We start from the raw sequence: 19,490 nt of genomic DNA, 5'->3' as shown, positions 1-19,490 counted from the left end.
TTCTAGGCTGCTAGGTCCTGCCCCCAGCCACTCCGTTCAGCAAGGGGCGGTGGCAGCAGCAGCCGAAGGGCTCCTTTCAAGCTGCTGGTCCCGCCTCTCGCTGTGAGGAGATGCTGCTGGTTGTTAGCAGCGAAGGCAGGCAGCTGCAGAGGTGGGGGAAGACAGAGAAGCGGGCAAAAGGAGCGCTTTCGGCCGCTTCTCCGCCTGCCCCCACCTCTCCTGCTGCCCGCCCTCGCTGCTAGCAAGAGCAGGGATCAGAGAAGCGTTAGATCCCTGCTCTTGCTAGCAGCGAGGGCGGGCAGCAGGAGAGGTGGGGGCAGGCGGAGAAGCGGCCGAAAGCGCTCCTTTTGCCCGCTTCTCTGTCTTCCCCCACCTCTGCAGCTGCCCGCCTCCACTCCATAGGACACACAGAGATTTCCCCTCCCTCTTGCGGAGGAAAAAAACGGTATTAAAAACAGGAGTTATTTAAAAGGCCTCGAAGCTGCTTCCTACTCCATGGTGCAGGGGTCAGGTAGTCTGTGGTAGTGCAGCACCTTGAGCAAGCCCAAAATTGGGTGGCCCCAAATGAATCTTCTCAATGATTCGTCTTCTCTAGTTTGTGCCCCCTCAGCTAAATCTAGCACCACAGGGGTAGGAACCTCTGGACTGTGGGCCTAATCAGGCCATTTTGGCCAGGCCAAGCCTCCTGCCCCACACCTCATTTCATAAAGAATGTCAGGCGTGGGACAGGTAAGACATGGCTGAGCCGAGTGGGAACTGTTGATCAGCTGATTAGCTGTGTCTGACAATTAGCTGATCTGTGAAGCCTTGCATAGTGTTCTGAAAGACACAACAATGCCTGCTGCAGGCAAAACCAGCTCACCTGAAATCTTGATGCAGAGTGATTCACAGGTGGCCAATATTCTGTCCTCAGTACAATTCCTTAGAGGTGGCAGGAAGGCCTATATCTGCTAGAAGAATCTGTGTAGCAAATTTCAACCACATCTAAGACAGACGCACATTCTGAAAACACCTTCACTGCAAACACACAGCTCATTTACCTCTTGGGCAATAGATATCTGGAGCCCACTGGTTGCAGTCATAGTTGTCGACTGCTTCTTCACAGGTGAAACACTTAAATCCCCCAGGATACGGAGTAGCTGGAAGACAACAACAACAAAAAAGCCACAGCTACATAAACAATGTTCCCAATGGATTGATGGTGTTAAAGGGGTGGGTGAGAATAGAAACAAACGGTGGCAAAAGTTTGTACAAGATTTACACAAAAGTTGAACATTATCGGTGATGTGATCTGGAGTTCCATGTTTCTTCCTTGCCATTTAACCTCAGAAAAACCTTCAGATGAAAAAGAATGTCAAGCCAAAACAAGAACAGTATTTTCTTGGCTGAAGAAAAATAATATATGGCATGGGTAGCCAGGGCTTATTTTCAGCTGGAACTCAGTTCCGGAACCTCTCAGGTGGGTGCCATTGCCAACAGAAGAGACTGAGGAAGGTGTTCATGGTGAGTTTCGGCACCTCTTTTTCTAGAAAAATAACATGGTGCCTTCTTGTCTGCCCCAGATCAACACATTGAAGCTGCACTGTGCTGCTGTTCCTGCGCTGGGGATTGTGCCTCCGAGAACCAGTTTGTATAGTAACTGAAAGGGCTGATCTTTTGGGGTACGGAGCCAGATCTGCCATTTCAGCCACTATCCAAATCAAGGTGGAGTTTGTATTGAACAGAAGCACACCACAGCAGCAGCACCTCCTGTTCAAAAAGTGCCCAACAAGAACAGAAGGTGAAAGAGAGAAACTTGAACTAGAAAAAGAAACAAACCTAACAGATCATATGTACCCCAAAATGCTTCACCATTTTATAGCACTCTTCGAAATTTTCAAACCAGAACCTCCAACTGCAAAGCAAGAAAAAAGCAGCTTGGCTATACAATTACATGAGCAACTCCAGGAGAAACATTACATAGATCCCCAGCTGTGCGCCTGATTTTCCCACAGACCTTCCTTGTCCCAAATAAGCTATATTAAGTGGAACAGCTGATTAATGGCTGGTTAGATGTCATTCTACGAGAAGCAACTGCCCTGCTTCTTTCTCCAGCAAGGCAGTTCCATGGGTGAAATTCCACTCAAGGCATGCGTCAATCTAACCTTTTGGATTCAGAAGCCTTTCAAGTAGCCACCGACATGATGGACATAATGTTAAGAAAGGTCTACTGAAATGGAGGAGGAAGCAACAATCTAAATACCCCTCCTCAATGCAGCAAACGTGAAGAGCCACCGGATTAGGCAACAGAGCAGGGTGCAGCCAAGAAACGGACCAACAGCAAGTGCCTATCTGCAGGATCAGTAGATATTGCTCCTGACTCTAATCAGCCCCTGTATTCAGAAAGTGACATTTCATTCTCTCTGCATATCTGCACTTCAGACCTGCCTATGCATGCCTACTACAAACTGCCACTGAATTCTAGGAGGCTGACATCCCAAGTAAATGTATATAGAACTGTAGCCTTAAACTGGTTCAATAGTACCGTAATTTCCTGTCTCTGGGATTCACAGAAACTGCGGCTCAGGTGGGGCTGGGGGAGAGTGTGCACTAGGGAGCTCTAGCAGAAAACTATCAACACCTTCTCCATCTCCCATTAAGAAGTGACCTGATGGATCAGACAACTACCGGTAATCTAGTCTGGCATTCAGTTCTCAGAGTGCCAGAATTAAAACAGATATAAAAGAAAATGTACATTTGCAACTAAACCCTAATGATGCATCTACAGTGACCCCTCTATATTAATTTAGCCAGTTAATTGAGAGAAATAAATAGCATTCGAAAGGGATGTGGGAGGTAAATGTCATAGCCAATAGAGATTTGGGGACTAGGCTACAGGGACAAAATTGTTGTGCAGATGTGGGAGTTACGTTTGCTTTCAAGAAAGAGGTAGAAAAATGCAAAATTTGCTTCTCAAACTACTTGAGCAACATAAAGCATCACAGTTAATCTCTGCTTTTCAGGAACACTGTTCACTACGCAGCCACTGGCAGATTATGTCTCCCCAAACCCAAACCTCAGAAAAGCCTAAATGAAAACATATAGACTTTTGCTACTGTGTTCTCTAGAAGCCATCACAAAAGTGATCGCTTTCTTCCTCCTGGGAAAAATGAAAACCTGTTACAGTGATTGTAACATTGGCAAGCAGCCTATATCAACTCCATACATCATACTACCATTGCTGGCTTACAAAATGTGCCTTGGGCCTTGGAACGCAAACACTCCTACAGTTCCGTCCTGTGTTCTGAGAATGAACCAGTATCTTACGAAAGAAGGGAACGAAGTCTTTCTATGTTGCACAAAGCCTAGGAAAAAATTCATTGACGCCTACATTCTCCAGCACCCATAAATCTGGTGCTAAGGCTCAGAATTTTAGTGCCAGTATAGTAAAAACAAACAAACACCCTTTTTAAAAAACTGGCTTTGCATAATTTGGTACACCAAGTTTTCATATTTTTTGTTCTGAATGAAGTGACAAGATACTTTGGATATAGTGAATTCTGCTGTGTACACACCGTAAAGCATATGCCCTCCCCTCCCAAAAGAATCCCGGGAATCTTAGTTTACCTCCTCAGAGCTATAATTCCCAGAACCCTTAAACTACAGTTCCCAGGATTCTCAAAGGAGAGTGTGTGCTTTTTTAAATATATGATGTGCATGCAGGCACAGATAATCTACTGTGACCGAACTTTCACAATATGGGAAAAATACCGCCACACTTTGCAAGGTTGTTGTAAGTATTGTACAAGCAGTATACTATTCATGTAATGGGAGCTCATTCAGATCTAGATTTCTCAAGTGCCCATGAAGGCCAAACAAGCTCCTGTTTTCCAAGATGTCACAAGTTACTTGTAGGATGTACATGCTACCCAGGCCTTGGTCACAGGGATTGCAACAAAGCTAGCTGCTTTGGACTACAGCAAGGATAGCAAGGAGTGGATCGTGCATCCTACATGGATACATAGGGGGACAATGTTATGGGGCAGTCCAAATGGACCCAGGGTCCAGGTTTTGTGCATCGGCCTCTGAATCTTCTGCCTTTATCATCTTAAAAACACACAAAGAGATTTTTTTTAGAAAACTTTGCTTAAACAGGGTAGCTTTCCTTGTAAACATCAGACTCCTTTTGCATCTATATAACAAATGAGTGCATGCAGTTTTTATGTATATTTGTGCCATGGGCCCGGGTCTTTAAAAGCACCTACCAACCCCTGGAATGCAGAAACCCTGTTCATGGGACCTGGACCAATAGCACAGATTCCACAGTCTTCAACTCTTCCTATGACACTTGAATTAAGCACGTTAAGAGAACAGAGCTAAAGCAGAAAGGCAGCATTGCTCCTCTCCTGTGTTCAGAGGGAAGATATTGCTCAGCATTGTGCCTCCTTGATGTTATACCTCCAGTCTGTAGGCAAGAGACACATACATGCAAAGCTAAGAAGGGCTGCAAAAATAAAACACCTCCAGGAGGTGCTTGGTACTTTCTTCGCTACTGCTACCCCCCCCCTTGTACTGAAAGGAAGCTTCAAAAAGCAGCAGCCACAGCTGTGAGCGAGATTTGTTTGGCTCACGATCTAAGAAGTTAATAAGCCTGATAGACTGTGGTTCAGGGCAAAAGGCCCCAGTGCCCTAAGAGGACTATTCTAAAGGAAATCAAAAGCAACTGCCCAGTGCCCAGAATTTGCCTGTAACTATATCTTGCAATCCACTCTCTTGGTCAACAGGAAAGCACCTAGTGGTGCCAAACTGAAAGAAAATAGCAGAAATCAACTCCCCACCCCACCTTTGTGCCTTTGTTTCAAAACAAAATCGAAGCTGCAAGTAAAAAAGGGTGGAAAGATGGAGAAAGGTTGCTTATAGTTGTGCAAGCATCATTTTTAAAAACCACCTGTGAAAATGTAAGCCAGCCTTAAAATGTGTGTGCTTATTGGCTTTATGATACTGACAGACCACCTACCTGTCAAAACAACAGTGGCATACAACAGAATGCAGAACAAACAACACAATAAGGTGCTATAAATGCAATTTAATACAAATTAGGACAGTGATACTACCTAAGAAAGATGTGGCTGGGCTGCCAACTAAGGAATGTTTGGGAAAGGTTTGCTCATGCCAACTGGGAGAGCTCAGGATAAAAGCAGGAAGAAGCAATGGCCCAGTATATCTGAAGGAGCATCTGCACCCCCATCGTTCAACCCGGACACTGAGGTCCAGCGCCGAGGGCCTTTTGGCGGTTCCCTCCTTGCGAGAAGTGAGATTACAGGGAACCAGGCAGAGGGTCTTCTCGGTAGTGGCACCTACCCTGTGGAACGCCCTCCCATCAGATGTCAAGGAAATAAGCAACTACCTTACTTTTAAAAGACATCTGAAGGCAGCCCTGCTGTTTAGGGAAGTTTTTAATGTTGAATGCTGTATTGTGTTTTTAATATTCTGTTGGGAGGCACCCAGAATGGCTGAAGAAACCCAGCCAGATGGGCGGGGTATCAATAATAAATTATTATTATTATTATTATTATTATTATTATTATTATTATTATTATTATTATATATTATTATATAACACGACCAGCGAAGGCAAGGAGGGTGGAAAGAGACCACAGATGACAGTAAGATTGCATGCAACATATGTAATGCATACAAGGCCATTTGCTTTTTCTGTCCTGCCTGCATGCAGAAGCTCATTCTGCTCCTTTTCAATGATTCTGGGACAACTTGCATGCTCACTCTGGATTAAAAATATGAATAAGGTTTTTCATTTATTCCCCTGGGTTTTGCGTCCCCCACTCCCACCCCGCAGGCCAAGAAAGAAAGAAAGAAAAAAGCACACCTGACAAGCAGAAATGCACAACATTAAATTCCTACCATGGTTTATGATTCTGGCTTGTTTAGACTAATCAGAGTTCCCAGTTCAGAAGTATAAAGTAAACTCCAGTTTTAAATCAAGAAGCAGATATTTCCAAACTTTGGCTTGTGGGTGGCCATGCCCAAGAAGGAGGCTTGAACTTGCTGAACCAGGCCATTAAGGGGAGGGGGGAAGTGGGAAATTGTTAGATACGTTTTACCATTCCATATAACACCTTTTTTCCATTATTTACAAGATCTATGTAATTGCTGCTATTTGCATTGGTAGCAACCTTGTTCTCAGAAGCTGTTTTGGATTCATAGGGCTTGTTTCATTGGGTGGAGGGCAGAACAGAGACATTAAGCATTTTATTTGTTCCTATGAGCCACTTCAGTGCCAGCAGATATAGTAAATATGGCGTTTCTGGAAGCATTTTTGGCTTTTTTACAGTTCTGCTTTCTTTTACTGTTTACAGTGGAGAGAAATAGGAAGGCTCGGACTCAAGAAACGCAGACTCAAGATCTGTGGAGCAACACTTTTGTTCAATAACTGAAATGACTTAATCAATTGTTTTCATTATTTTAAGATTCTGTGCTTCTGTTGGGGGAATGTCTATGGCTTTTTTTTTTCTTTTTAGAGTTGACATCTGAAACGAAAAATAAAATAAATGCTGTTTGTAAAGAGCTTGTTGTTAGCTTCTCTGCTCTTTTTCATAGTCCTTGAATGGGGGAAAAGGACATCTTAATATAATAAGCTGCTCCTTGAGACTTACTTGAAGGATGAAGGTAGACAATGTCTTTCACTGTAAACTCCCGGGCTTGAATTCCATTCAGGTAATCAGCAATGAAACGGATGAGCAGGACCCAGGCCAGCACAGGCCAAGATGCCATTGCAGAGGGGGAGACTCAAACATGCGGATTTCTCGGGAGTTCGTTCTCCTTGTATCTGGAAGAGATGTGCACCTGGAGGGACAGACAGAAAGAAAACACACAACAGTGGTCAGTCGGTAAACTCAATTAAACTACACACCTGCAAGATTAAACACCAAAACCAGTTGTTATTCCCAGCAGCGGCAGACTGATCATCTTTCATAATATGGCACCCTGTGTGAGCCCCAAATTTGGCACCCCAAAATGGATCTCTTTTGCGCCCCCTCAACTTGGCATCCTGTTGGGGTGGGGGAGTGCCCACGCCACCCAAAATCCAGTGCTATTTCCAATCAAAGAGTACTAATCATGTAGGAACGCAAAGAATTTGGGACCTCTGCCATACCTTATACTCCAAAACGAGATTGCCAAAACACAGCAATAATTATGGCCCAACCTCTCATTTTCAAAAATAGGTAAAGAGGGAGCACATGCTTTCCCAGATCTCATTATTATTATTATTATTATTATTATTATTATTATTATTATTATTGAATTATATTGCAGATACATAAAAATTGAAACTTACAGACTTATAAAGATTAGGAAAAATTAAAAAGAATTATAGTGAAAACATATCAGAAAAGAGATAGCCAAAAAGAGAAAGGAAAAAGGATAGAAATACTCATGAATATTACATATACAAATACAATTAACTTTTTGTGAGAAAAAAGAACAATATATATAGAACAACAATGATTTATTTATTATTAAACTAAAACTTTATAAACAAAACCTAGAACTAAAACAAAAACTTTACACACAAAACAACAAACAAAAATACCATCTTCAGAACAGTTCAACATTCCTAATTAAAACCAACTTTTCTGTATTTCTGTATTTCAATGAATCCCTCATCTCAGTACCATGTATAATCTTGATATCAAGGATCAGCAGTTAAGATCTGGCTGTGTCTAGAATAACATCGCTTTCCCAGATCTTATCCCTTGCTTCTCCAGTTAACAAATCTTGGGTAGCAAATCTAGAAGAGGCTTTCAGTCCTGATCTACTTACTCAGAAAGGACAGAAACAGTACAGGAAGTAATGGAACCGCTGGTCTGATTCAAGTTACCAGGGAAGATGTTTCCCCTTTGCACATCATCATGCATAGGCCATCATATTTTATGACTGTGCAGGTTTATTTTAGCATGTGTACAATCAACGCATGCACCCATCTACACCCAACTAAAGGAAATCTTGCGTATAAAACATTCCTTTGCAGAAAGTAAATTTCAAAGGTTATCTGGACTTCAATCAAATAGGTACATTTTTATTTCCTTAGAATAAGATCAGTACAACTGTCTCTGTTCTCTTCATGCAATTATTTTAAAAAAACTATGTACCAGTACCATAATGCTTGAAGCACCAACCTGAATCAGGGCTTGGAATTGAACTGATGCCAAAAGTCTTTGGCACCAGAAAAGTGGCACAAAGGTGTAAGTTTAGAACACTTGGTAAAATTCCACATGACCACTTATTTATTATACAAGGCCGTACAGTCCACCGAGGGCTATCACCTTTAATATGCCAGCTACAACTTATTTTTAATCAGGAGAGATTGTTACAGTGGGATCCTATCGTGAGATTCTTGGGCAGTTGCCAATGAAACCAAGAAAGCCACTGTTCACAGAATGTTGTCTCAGCCACAGTAAAATGTGTGCCTTATGAAACTGTAAGGATCAGCACACAAAGATGCTTGATGTGTTGTCATGTAATGTGCTGTAATGTAATACATTTTTTAAAAACTCAGATCTGTGCCCCTTCAGGCCCTTTCACCAAAACTACCAGCATGCTCTTTCTAAGCAGTTATGTTCAAGTACGTGAGCCGATTCACCTGGCAAATTCTGCAGCGTAGCCAGTCTTTGAGACCAAGATAAACAGATCCATCCTTTCCCCTTGAGACAACAAAGTAATTACTGGAGTAGTAATTAAAGGAGAATAAATTGCTTGAAGAGGTGCCACACAAATGATGGCATATACCGTAGCTATACCCACTTGTTGGACAACTTTTTTGTAAACAAAAGAAGAAGATCCAGCTTATCCAACAAATGGTGCCAACAGACATAATGGGAAGAAAATACAGAGCAGCAATTGTTTAGACTATCTGAACCAGGCAATTTTACCAAAGTCATTCCATCCCCATTTGCACTCCTAAGAAGACACACATAGTGGCCTTCTAAAATCACCCCTACCAAGTTGAAAATGAAAGCTATGAGAGATAGGCAACGATGTTCAGATGTTACTCCAGGGTTGGCAATCCCAGAGCCCACATGAAGATGCTCCTGCAGAGGTTAAAAAGGTAAAGGGACCCCTGACCATTAGGTCCAGTCGTGACCGACTCTGGGGTTGCGCGCTCATCTCGCATTATTGGCCAAGGGAGCCGGCGTATAGCTTCCAGGTCATGTGGCCAGCATGACAAAGCCGCTTCTGGCGAACCAGAGCAGCACACAGAAACGCTGTTTACCTTCCCGCTATAGCAGTACCTATTTATCTACTTGCACTTTGACGTGCTTTCGAAGTGCTAGGTTGGCAGGAGCTGGGACCGAGCAACGGGAGCTCACCCCATCACAGGGATTCAAACCGCTAACCTTTTGATCGGCAAGCCCTAGGCTCAGTGGTTTAACCCACAGCGCCACCCGAGTTCCACTTCCTGCAGAGGTTATTCAATAGCAAATAATTATTATTAATTATTATTATTTAGAGAGAGAGCGCAGCAGAAATACATTCTCCCCTCCCATACACCCAATCTTTAAAGCAACCTATTCATTATAATACTTTTATCCTTGCTCTAGTACTACAGCTGTTGTCTTCAACATTCTTTTCTGGAGCCATATGAAGAATTTAATTCTATTCTACATCTATCGTCTCTTCCAAGGGTTTCATTAGAGGGCAACCAAGGAACCTGGAACCCCAGACCTTCTAGGATGGCTCCCAAATCTCTTGCCCCAGCCTCCTTTTCTCAAAGCTTTTTTTAAAAAAAAATGCTTGCAGGAGTGCCACTGACACCCCAGCCACTCACCACCTTAATTTTACCAGAGGCGCTGTGTCTTTTCATGCCAAACTGTGTCAGGAGCTTGAGTCCAAAGTTCTGTAAGGACCTTGCAGCACTCCTTGTCTCTTGCATTGAAGAGAACATGAAGTAGATTACATGGGGTAAAATGGCCCTAGTTATGTTTACACCTCCAAATCCCATTCAAAAAACACCACCCCATCCCATTCTGGAGGGTTGAATGGAACTGCACCTGATGAAGCCATGGGCGAAGCCACACTGATGGAAGAAGCTTCCCACTCACATCAAGGGGGAGAAAGGGTGGTGGACAACCCCACACACTTCTCACTACGTATACAAGACGACACTGTTCCCCCTTCTGCTCATATTCACTGCACAAAGCACTGTTTCATTGACATTACTTTACTCCACTCCGTTCATTTCAATGCAAATGCAACGCAAAGGAAGTGGGGGAATGCAATCAATTACGTATCGTTTGTGGGCTGAAAGCAACGACAGCAAATACCAATCAGATTCACTGGGTTGGTTTCTATTCTGGACACGTGACGAATAAGCCAACATTGGTCACTTCTGCTTGCTCCCATTTTCATTGGACTTCTCCAATATCCCTACTCCTCACCCATACAAGTCTGAGGGGAAGAGTGAATATGGCTAATATGAGAGCTTTATCAACAAATACAGAAGCCTGATCAGCTCTCTCTCTCTCTCTCTCTCTCTCTCTCTCTCTCTCTCTCTCTCTCTCTCTCTCTCTCTCTCTCTCTCTCTCTCTGCCAGGAGAGCTTGGCTGTTCTGGAGGGTTGGCAAGCAGATCTCCAGCACCCTCCTACCTACCTGGCAGCAATCACATTCTTCTCCCTGCTCCTCGACAGAAAGTGAATGGCCTCCTTGTATTTTTCTAAATGCCTCATCCTCCCAATCCATAACGCTAGTAAGAAATGTTGCGACAGAGCTGGTGCAAGCCTTTAGGGCAGACATGCTGCTGGCTTCTGTTTCCAGGCATCAGTCCAGTGGAGAACAGGGCACTGAAAGAAGCGCTAACAGAACTAAAGCCATCTCCCTTCCCTTAAAAAGGTTGAAACATTACATCAAAAGCTTCTCAGAGATGCAAAATTCAGGATAGAAATCAATGCACAGGAAAAGCAAATGAATGAGGTTATCAGCCAGGCCCAAAGGCTTTACTGAAGAGCCAGGTTTTAACTTGGCATCTAAAGGACATGAAAGGCTGGCAAATGAAAAAAAGCGCCCTGCTCCTTTTAGATACCTGCCAATCCTCACATGACTATGTGTAGTAGGGCCTCAGATGTTAGAACAAAGTACAAAAGGGGGAACATACAGGGAATGGCCCTGCATAAACATAATGAAAAGATGCATTGGTATCTGTAAGGGTGACTCCCTACAGGGAGCCAGCCCCCATCATCCTGACATCCACCTCGTCAAGTACAGAGAGCACCAGAGGGGGAGACTTGGAGGAGGAGAGAAATCAGAGGGAGGAACAATGGGAAAGCTCGGGGGCGGAGGGATGCAGGCAGATGCTCAGGGATGCTGCAGAGCCAGGGAACCAACTGCTGAGGGAGGAAGCTGAAAGGGCATCACTCCTTCCGGCGCCAGAAGAAAGGAGAGCGGCGCAACGCAGGTCAAGGGTTTTGGGGTGCCCAGACTACTTTGCTGGCGTAGGAACAGACGCACGCCATTGCTGGATGCTGATCAGGGCCAGCCCTACGTGTAGGCTGGGTGGCGCAGGGCACCATGGTGCCCGCCTGCTGGCCGGCCGGTCCACCGGGCAGGTGCGCGCTGCGCCCACCCGCCCACCGCGCTGGGAAACGGGGTAGGAGGGCGCCAGAGAGATCGCGCTGCGCCTGCCCGCCCGCCACACAGCGCGCTGCGCCCACCCGCCCACAAGCGCTGGGAAACGGGGCGGGAGGGCGCCGGAGAGATCCGGCGCACCATGGCGCCAGGGGCGCTTAAGACGGCCCTGATGCTTATTCGGGATGAGAGGTCATGTTTAAAGCTGTCTCTACACTGTAAATAAAGAGCACAAAAAACGTCTTTGAAGACAAACTGGATTCAGGCAGAGTTACTCCAGAGTAGCCACGACGACCCTCTGACAGTATCCTTGTGGCAGGTCTTAATGCTATGAATGGTTGCTGGTGGTTCTCAAAGTTTTTATTATTATTTATTGAATTTATATACCGCCCTATACCCGGAGGTTTGGTTCCAGTGAGGTTCTAGTATTATAGAGTTAGGAAAACTGTGGGCCTTACAGATGTTGAGACTCCATTTACAGATGACTTGTCAGGCTGGCTGGGGCTGAAGGGAGCTAGAATCCCAACACTGCCTGGCAGACACCAGATTTGCCATCCCGGATCAAAATAAACCACCACCAGAAAATACAGAAGTAGATTTATTTATCCCAGGAACATACTGCAAGGGCTGGTGCACTGTTCTAGACTTGGGAGTTTTCTCCTGTCACTGCCAAAAACCAGCCATTTGTACAGTTACCTTGTATGTTGCATAATATGAAATACAGGGGATGTGTTCTTTATTTATTCCTCCACTTATCCTGTAAGCTGCCTGCTGTAACAATAGTTCTCTGGGTGGCAAACAAATGACCACGGTGCAAATGAACAATTGTATTAGGCAAGAAATTACAAGGTGCAGTACAAGAGTCAGCACAGCTGTTATTACAAGAGTTAATGCTAATGCAATTAGTCCAGGTTCAAGGAAGGATGCCCAATCAAATGCAATCTGCTGCGCTGTGAGTCCGTATGCCACAATGGTTTCTCCAGCCCAGAATAAACCAGTAAAATGACTATGACAGGAAACATGGCCACCAAGTCCCTCTTTACAGCTGTGCCCTAGGAAGCTTGAAAGTTCACGAGGCAGAAACTGGAGAGATAAAAGGCAGATCAAAAGAGCAAGCTACAAACTCTCGAGGGATAGAGTAGGGAGCTGTGAATACACTAAAATTGCCCTCGGGCAGAGCTGCTCTAACATACTGCATGCATATTAACACCAACTCCCCGGGCCAAGCAGACAAGTCATCTGGGTCTTAGTCACAGATCGTGTCCTCCCTCAAAGAGGGCACATATTGCGGTGAGACCTGGCAACCAAACCCTTGTGTTGTGGGTGGGTATGACTGGATAGCCACAACACCCGATTGGTAGGCCCCTTGATGCTGGGTTCAATCTGACCAATGGGACGCTAGTCAAAATGGATCAAGGGACCTATATATGCCTATGCACATGACCCTGAGCTTTCTCTCTTAGTCAGTACATCAGAACACTTGACCACCTCTCCCTCTATTTAGGGGTTGCGCGCTTGACCTTGCTATGCTGTCGTGTGTCATCTGTCTTTGGGACAGGAGCATGGCAGGAATTTTCCCCACTTGGCTGATTGGTTGGTGCCATTTGGGTTTCGCCTGCCGCGTAGCAAATCGCCACAACTTGTAAGGTTGCGGATAGGCTCTGGTTCAGGTAATAGGGATGGGGGAACGCTCTCCCCATCCCTATGTGAAAGGTATTCTGTTAAAGGAATCCAGGGACTCAATTGTTTGGTCAACCCTGCAAGGGGTTGTGCCCGTGCCTGAGTCCAGGGGGACATCTGGGAGGTGGACATAGCATGTCCCTGGCTTTCCACCATTCCAGGTGTTCACCCGCTATTGCCCTGGGTCAGCACTACCTGCAACGGTGCAGGGAGCTAGTCAAACCAGAGCCTATGCAACCACTCACTTGCTGTAATCAATAAAGTTGTGGCCTAAATTCTGCCAAAAACCAAACCAAAATTTGAGTCTTGTCTGAATTTATTTAAGGGGGAGGTTTAAAGGTCTAAACACGCAACTGCTTTCATAGAGAAAGCACATTTACATACTTAACTATGGAGGGTTATCTATTTACAATTCATATTTGCAAGAGAGTTCCTTTTATGAAGTAAACAAAGCAAGAACTGGAAGTGGGGGGGGGAACCAAGGGGTTAGGAGATGCCAGTTCTTCACAGCGTGCGATTCAGATATTTTGTTGGCTTAAAGTATTGTGGGGAAAGGCATGTCCTCTTATGCAGTGCTGACACAACAAAAACAGAAAACTAAGAAAAACAAACAAAATTTATAACCAGTTCTTGAGTAATAGTGCTGGCTGAAGCATTTTTAAACCAAGAAGATAAAGCACCAGAAAATGGTATGTGGAAAGCCTACCACATCCTTAATGATCCTAGACCAACTTCAAATCAATCGTTAAAAAGAAATTTAAAATCTGAGACTGTGTTTCAAAGGGAACCCAACCTAGCCAACTGTCACAAGGAGGAAAGAGGTGGCTTTTTCAGAAATTCTGAGTGTTTAAATTCTTCTATTTGTCCAAACCCCTAATATAATGCTTCTCGTAATTAACCTTGAACTTTCCACCAAAGAGGCATTGCTCTAGGACAGTGTTTCTCAACCTTTTTTGGGCCACGGCACACTTGTTCCATGAAAAAAATCACGAGGCACACCACCATTAAAAAAGTTTAAAAAATTAACTCTGTGCCGCCCTATATTGACTATATAATTATGACTGTAAGAAACACTTGCCAATTGCTGTGTTGGTTGCAATCTCCTGTAATAAGGCTTCACAAGCCGCTGATTTCTCTGCCAGCACAATCCTTTGCTCAGCAAGTTTCAGGTTGAGCTCATCCAGCCAGCTTCTTTAAGTTTGTCTAAAACCACCCTCCAGTCGTTTGCACTGAGCTTTGGGAAAGAGGAGGAGAAATATTGCTTTCTGGTGGGTCAGCATCGCTTATTGGCAGCCGCCAGGCACGTGACAATGCAAATCGCCCTTCTCGTCGCCGCACACCAGCCAGCGTCTCGCGGCACACTAGTGTGCCGTGGAACAGCGGTTGAGAAACGCTGCTCTAGGACAGTCTTCTCAACCTGGTGCCTGGCAGAGGGTTGGGGCTACAACTCCTATCAAATGCAGTCAGCACGGATCTTTGGAAATCTACTGTCCCCTGGATTCACCCTCACTTACTGTGTCCCCTTCCCTTATGTTACACCTATTCTGTTTTTAAAAGCTTGCATTCCGATTGAGGTCTGTCACCCTGTAGTATTCTCTGTGTCTCATTTCCTTTTCTAACAACTTCTTAATCCTCTCAAACCTGTTTTTCACTCTTTTCAATCAAAGACTGCTGGAGTTTGCATTTCTGAACATTCCTTGTTTTCCTCTGCCGTATATCCATATTCTTGACAAGTCCTGTTCAATTGGTCGATATAGCTAGAATCACTACTCTCCCCACAAGCACTGCTTTTTTCCCTCTGAAGCCTCTACCATCATCTAAAATGCTGCTTATTGACCCATTATTTTCTACTCATTTCTCAGTTCACACCACTCTCTTCTTCACTGACTTTTTTCTCCTCAGCATCACTTACCTTTGGAACATGACTTCTGTATATCCATCTTGTCTTCTCCCTCTATTGGTACCAATCAATTCCCCCCTCTTGCTGTTTCCTACCACCCAACATCAAACCCTTTCTTCCTCTATCATTTCAATCAAGCACCTCCCCAATACACATTTTTAATTCTCACTTTTCCTGATTGATTCATCCTTTTCTTCTTCTTCCCTACTACGTCTTGTCCTTGAAAATATTATAAGCCTCTAGCAAGAGCCCATGTTGCTTAAAAAATATTATAAGGCTCTAGCAAGAGTCCATGTTGCTTAAAAAACCTAGTCTTGAAGGATTTCAGGCACATTGAAGTTAAAGTGTATTACTGACTGTGACGTTATAAGTACAGCAACAGTAGGTTTTTAAAGGATGCTTAGTTCCCTCAGCCCAAGAACTCAGGCCAACAATACCATTCAATAATAAGAATAATCCCTATTAACAAACCAATTTGAACATAGAAAACAAAATTACATGCAACCATACAATTTCTGTAACAAACTTAATGTTTAAAGAATATTCGCAAACTCAGTTCAATACCAGTATCTAATTGAATAATTCAGATTCCAGTTCCATTAAAGAGTCTGAATATATTGATACCGCGTTTGATGTATGAGTCTTCTAAGGTAAGGTAGTGTCCACAATAATCTGTATACTAGTCTGTAACTAGTATATGTATGCTTCCTCCAGTTATTATGTAATATTCAATCCTTTCAGCTGATGAAGGTTAAAGACACCAAAACAGGGCCCTGTCCTAGCTTCGGAATATTGTGGAGGCTACGATCGACCAGTCGGGCATGTGTCTTTGCCAAGGTCCTACTCATGTGTAGGACGACTCCTAACACATCTTCCCCAACGTCAGGCAGGCCTGTTCCCCCTCCCTTGGCCTTTTGCTCTGAAAATGGAGCTACTGAAGTCACCCAGCAAATTCGCCAAGCAGCAACATAATTGTCCATTTGTCAGATCTGATTAAGATGGCGACATGTTGCCTTGCTATCACCAGCCCAGGAAACAATAGAAGGCCGGGGATACTAAACTGCAGAAGAGACTTCCTTCATGTGCTGCAGCAACAACATCAACTGAAATGAAACTTTTAATCCCTCTCGAATGCCGGACAGGACTTGCAGAGTGTCCTCGTGGCACCCCGTCAGACCCATTCCCAGAACCGGCCTTTGATTTGTTACCCATAGATGGTCCTTTGCTAAGAGTCTGGTCCACAACCCCTTTGCAGAAATGGGAACGTTTCAGGGCACAGCATCTTCAAACGGCTTCCTGGGCGCCAGCACCTCCAATTATTATAAAACTTTTTTGTTTGTTTGTTTGATTTGAGGATTCATTACAGAGGGTGCTACCTACTTTTCTCTGTTTTGTTTTGGGAGTTGTGGTCGTTTCACCCCTTGAGATGTTTTGCAGGGTGGGAGGGTTCTGAGCAGCACCAACTTTTCTTTTGCGAAGTGGGTATTTTGTGACATCCAGAATTTTATATTTCCAAATGTGACTCCAGGCCCCGACACTGTCCCATAAAGAATTCTAACCAGGGTCGTCTCAAGCATGACGGGCGCCCTGGCGCCGTGGTGCAGAGATCGCTCCGGCGCCCCCCTGCTGGCCCCGCGCCACCCAGCCTACCCCTAGAGCCGGCCCTGATTCTAACGTGATGCAACACCATTGTATTGAATCTAAACAAAATATGAATGCAACCATTGTATTTCAACTGTTTTTTATATATATAAATGTTTTTATATTCTAAATCACTTTGAAATACCTTGTGGGAAGTGATTCATAAGCAAGATGAACAGACAAATAAATAAGCATGAAACCCTAAGCCATTATGATAAGCCTCAGGCTCGCATGTTCCCTCTCTCTGCTCCTTCTCTTGTTTGGCAGGTAATGGGAAGGTTCCATCTCCATTTAACCAGTTTACAGCATTACATCCGAACCCTAAACAGTGGTCAATCTTAACTATTATTTATGAAAGGAAGCTTGCTCCATTAACCATAGTTTAAAGTTGGCTTACTTTTGTAAAGCATTGTGAAGACTAATAGCAATTTGTCTGGGTTCAGACATTTGTATACATTGCTGTACACCACCTTGATACATCTTATAGGAGAAGGTGGCTTAGAAATAAGTTCAAATGGCTAAGGATCCTGCGTGCATTTCTTTTCGGCTTTCAGTTCCCCCAGACAGCCTAAGTCCAGTGAGGGCACCATCTGCAACACTAGCATAGCAATCCCTTAAAATGGAGCCACTTCCACAAACCTTTCTAAACATCATTGTGTGGGTGGGGTGGCGAAAGCTATCAAAAGCACCTCAGCAAGCAACATCTCACACAAGCTTTGTCAAGTGGGGCAGCCTCCAGGCAGGTCATATTTTCAATCTCACCCACCCCCAACACACACACACACACACACACACACACACACACACACACACACACCAAGTCACAATAGTATTTGCATGTCTGAATCAGGCCTCCCTTTGCTGTGGTACATGTTTACAATGGGAAAATATGTGGCAATGAGAAGTAATCCAAGCATTGTTTATGATTCCCCCTTCAGATGCCATGCAATGGACTTGAACAGTAAATAATTTGACAGCACACTCTGCAATCTCGTTGTAGTCCTTGAGCCCCTACCTCACTCCTGTTAGGCAACAACTGACATTGTTTTGGATATAGCGATCTTGATGCAAATTTGATTTGGGGTGCAGAAATGAAAAATTGCTGTGATGGAGTGGAACGCTGCAATGCAATGGAAGCAACTGTTCCCAGAACACAAAATTCATGCTGCCATATCATTTCTCAGAATCTCACTTTTCGCTGTACCTTGCTGTAATCATCACTGGAAGTACAGAAAACAGAGACAAAAAAATCCCCTCTGTAATAATAATCACATGGTGTAGTTTCACAGCACATACCAAGGCTTTTCCTGTTACTGTTGTGTTTGGAAGAGTTTCATTTTGTTTTCACCAAAGGTAAGGACAAAAGCATGTATAAATTGGGGAGCAACAGCCAGGAATAAATTGGATGAAATTTGATAAGGATAAATTTTATAAGGATTAAAACCACCAAAATTGTATTTACGTACTACTTGAGAAACATATGCCTGGCAAGCAGTGATGTAGAAACAGGACGTGAAAGGTCAATGCTGATGGCCAGCTAAATAAGGAGAGTTTTTCCATATGTTTAACACATAAATATTTCAAGTGCTAATCTCATACTGGCCCTGATTTAGCATCACTAGTAGATATTCCATTAACTCGGTCCTAAAGCCATTTTTCAACTATATCACTACTGTGGATTGGAACTATTTTGTTCTAATTTTATTTGCACAGCACTAGAAGTGGTTTATGTGAAGTGGTTTAGGTAAGGGTAAAGGACCCCTGGACAGTTAACTCCAGTCGAATTCGATCATTCTGGTGCAACAGAACACTGTGAAAAGTGCTGGAGCACACAGAAATGCCATTTACCTTCCCACCGCAATGGTACCTATTTATCTACCCGCACTGGTATGCTATCGAACTGCTAGGTTGGCACGAGTTGGGACAAAGCAACGGGAGCTCACTCCATCGTGTGGATTTGAACTGCCGACCTTACGATCGGCAAGCCCAAGATGGCTGCACAGCAGACGGAATGTTGGTACGGCTTTGGAACATAGGAAGACACTGAGCTAGGCCATTGGTCCATCTAGCTCAGTTTTGTCAACACTGACAGAGGCTCTCCAAGGTTTCAGGCAGGGGTCTCTTAAAATGCAGGACATGGAACTTGAAACCTTCAGTGTGCAAAGCAGATGCTCAACCACTCAGCTATGGACCTCCCCATGAGAAGTCAAACTAGCTTGTCATCCAGTATTGACGAAAAAGGAATCTATCTGCTGAAATTCCCTTTTCTTTTTCATACTTATAAAAAATGTAAGTATGTAAGCAAATCATCCATTTGCCCCTAGTCATCTTCCCCATGCCTTTCCTTAGGAAGGGGGGGGGAGCAAGTGATGCCACTGCTATGACTCAGCATAGGTCAGAGTGTGTCCCACTTGTGGTTTCGAAGCCACCAGATGAAAACTGAGGAGTTGATGGGATATCACACCAGTGATGTTAGATTCCATAATTCTCCTGAACTTTAAGATTACACACTTGAATTCTGTGGGGCTTACCTGTAAATAGAAATACACAGGACTGCTTGTTTATATTTTTGCTCATTCTTGTATTCTGTGTTGGTGCTCAGTCTCACTCCCACTTTTTATCCATGCTTGGGCTGGCTGACATTTTAAA

At 44.0% G+C, this 19,490-nt stretch overlaps 1 protein-coding gene across 1 annotated transcript in view; it reads right to left on the bottom strand.

The window, feature by feature from the left end:
• LYPD6 (LY6/PLAUR domain containing 6) overlaps positions 1-19,490 on the bottom strand; it is a 56,423-nt gene that overhangs the window by 12,287 nt on the left and 24,646 nt on the right. Inside the window, exons 2-3 of the mRNA XM_035131383.2 lie at positions 6,654-6,843; positions 1,041-1,139 (exon numbers count right to left, since the gene is read on the bottom strand). Coding sequence (XP_034987274.1) covers positions 1,041-1,139; positions 6,654-6,771 — 217 coding nt within the window. The 5' untranslated portion in view covers positions 6,772-6,843. The remainder of the gene's footprint in view (positions 1-1,040; positions 1,140-6,653; positions 6,844-19,490) is intronic.

Source organism: Zootoca vivipara, chromosome 1 (genome assembly GCF_963506605.1).
Source record: "Zootoca vivipara chromosome 1, rZooViv1.1, whole genome shotgun sequence".
NCBI classification, from domain to species: domain Eukaryota; kingdom Metazoa; phylum Chordata; class Lepidosauria; order Squamata; family Lacertidae; genus Zootoca; species Zootoca vivipara.
The sequence above is the reverse complement of the archived record's forward strand: the minus strand, read 5'-3'. Positions and strand labels throughout refer to the sequence as shown.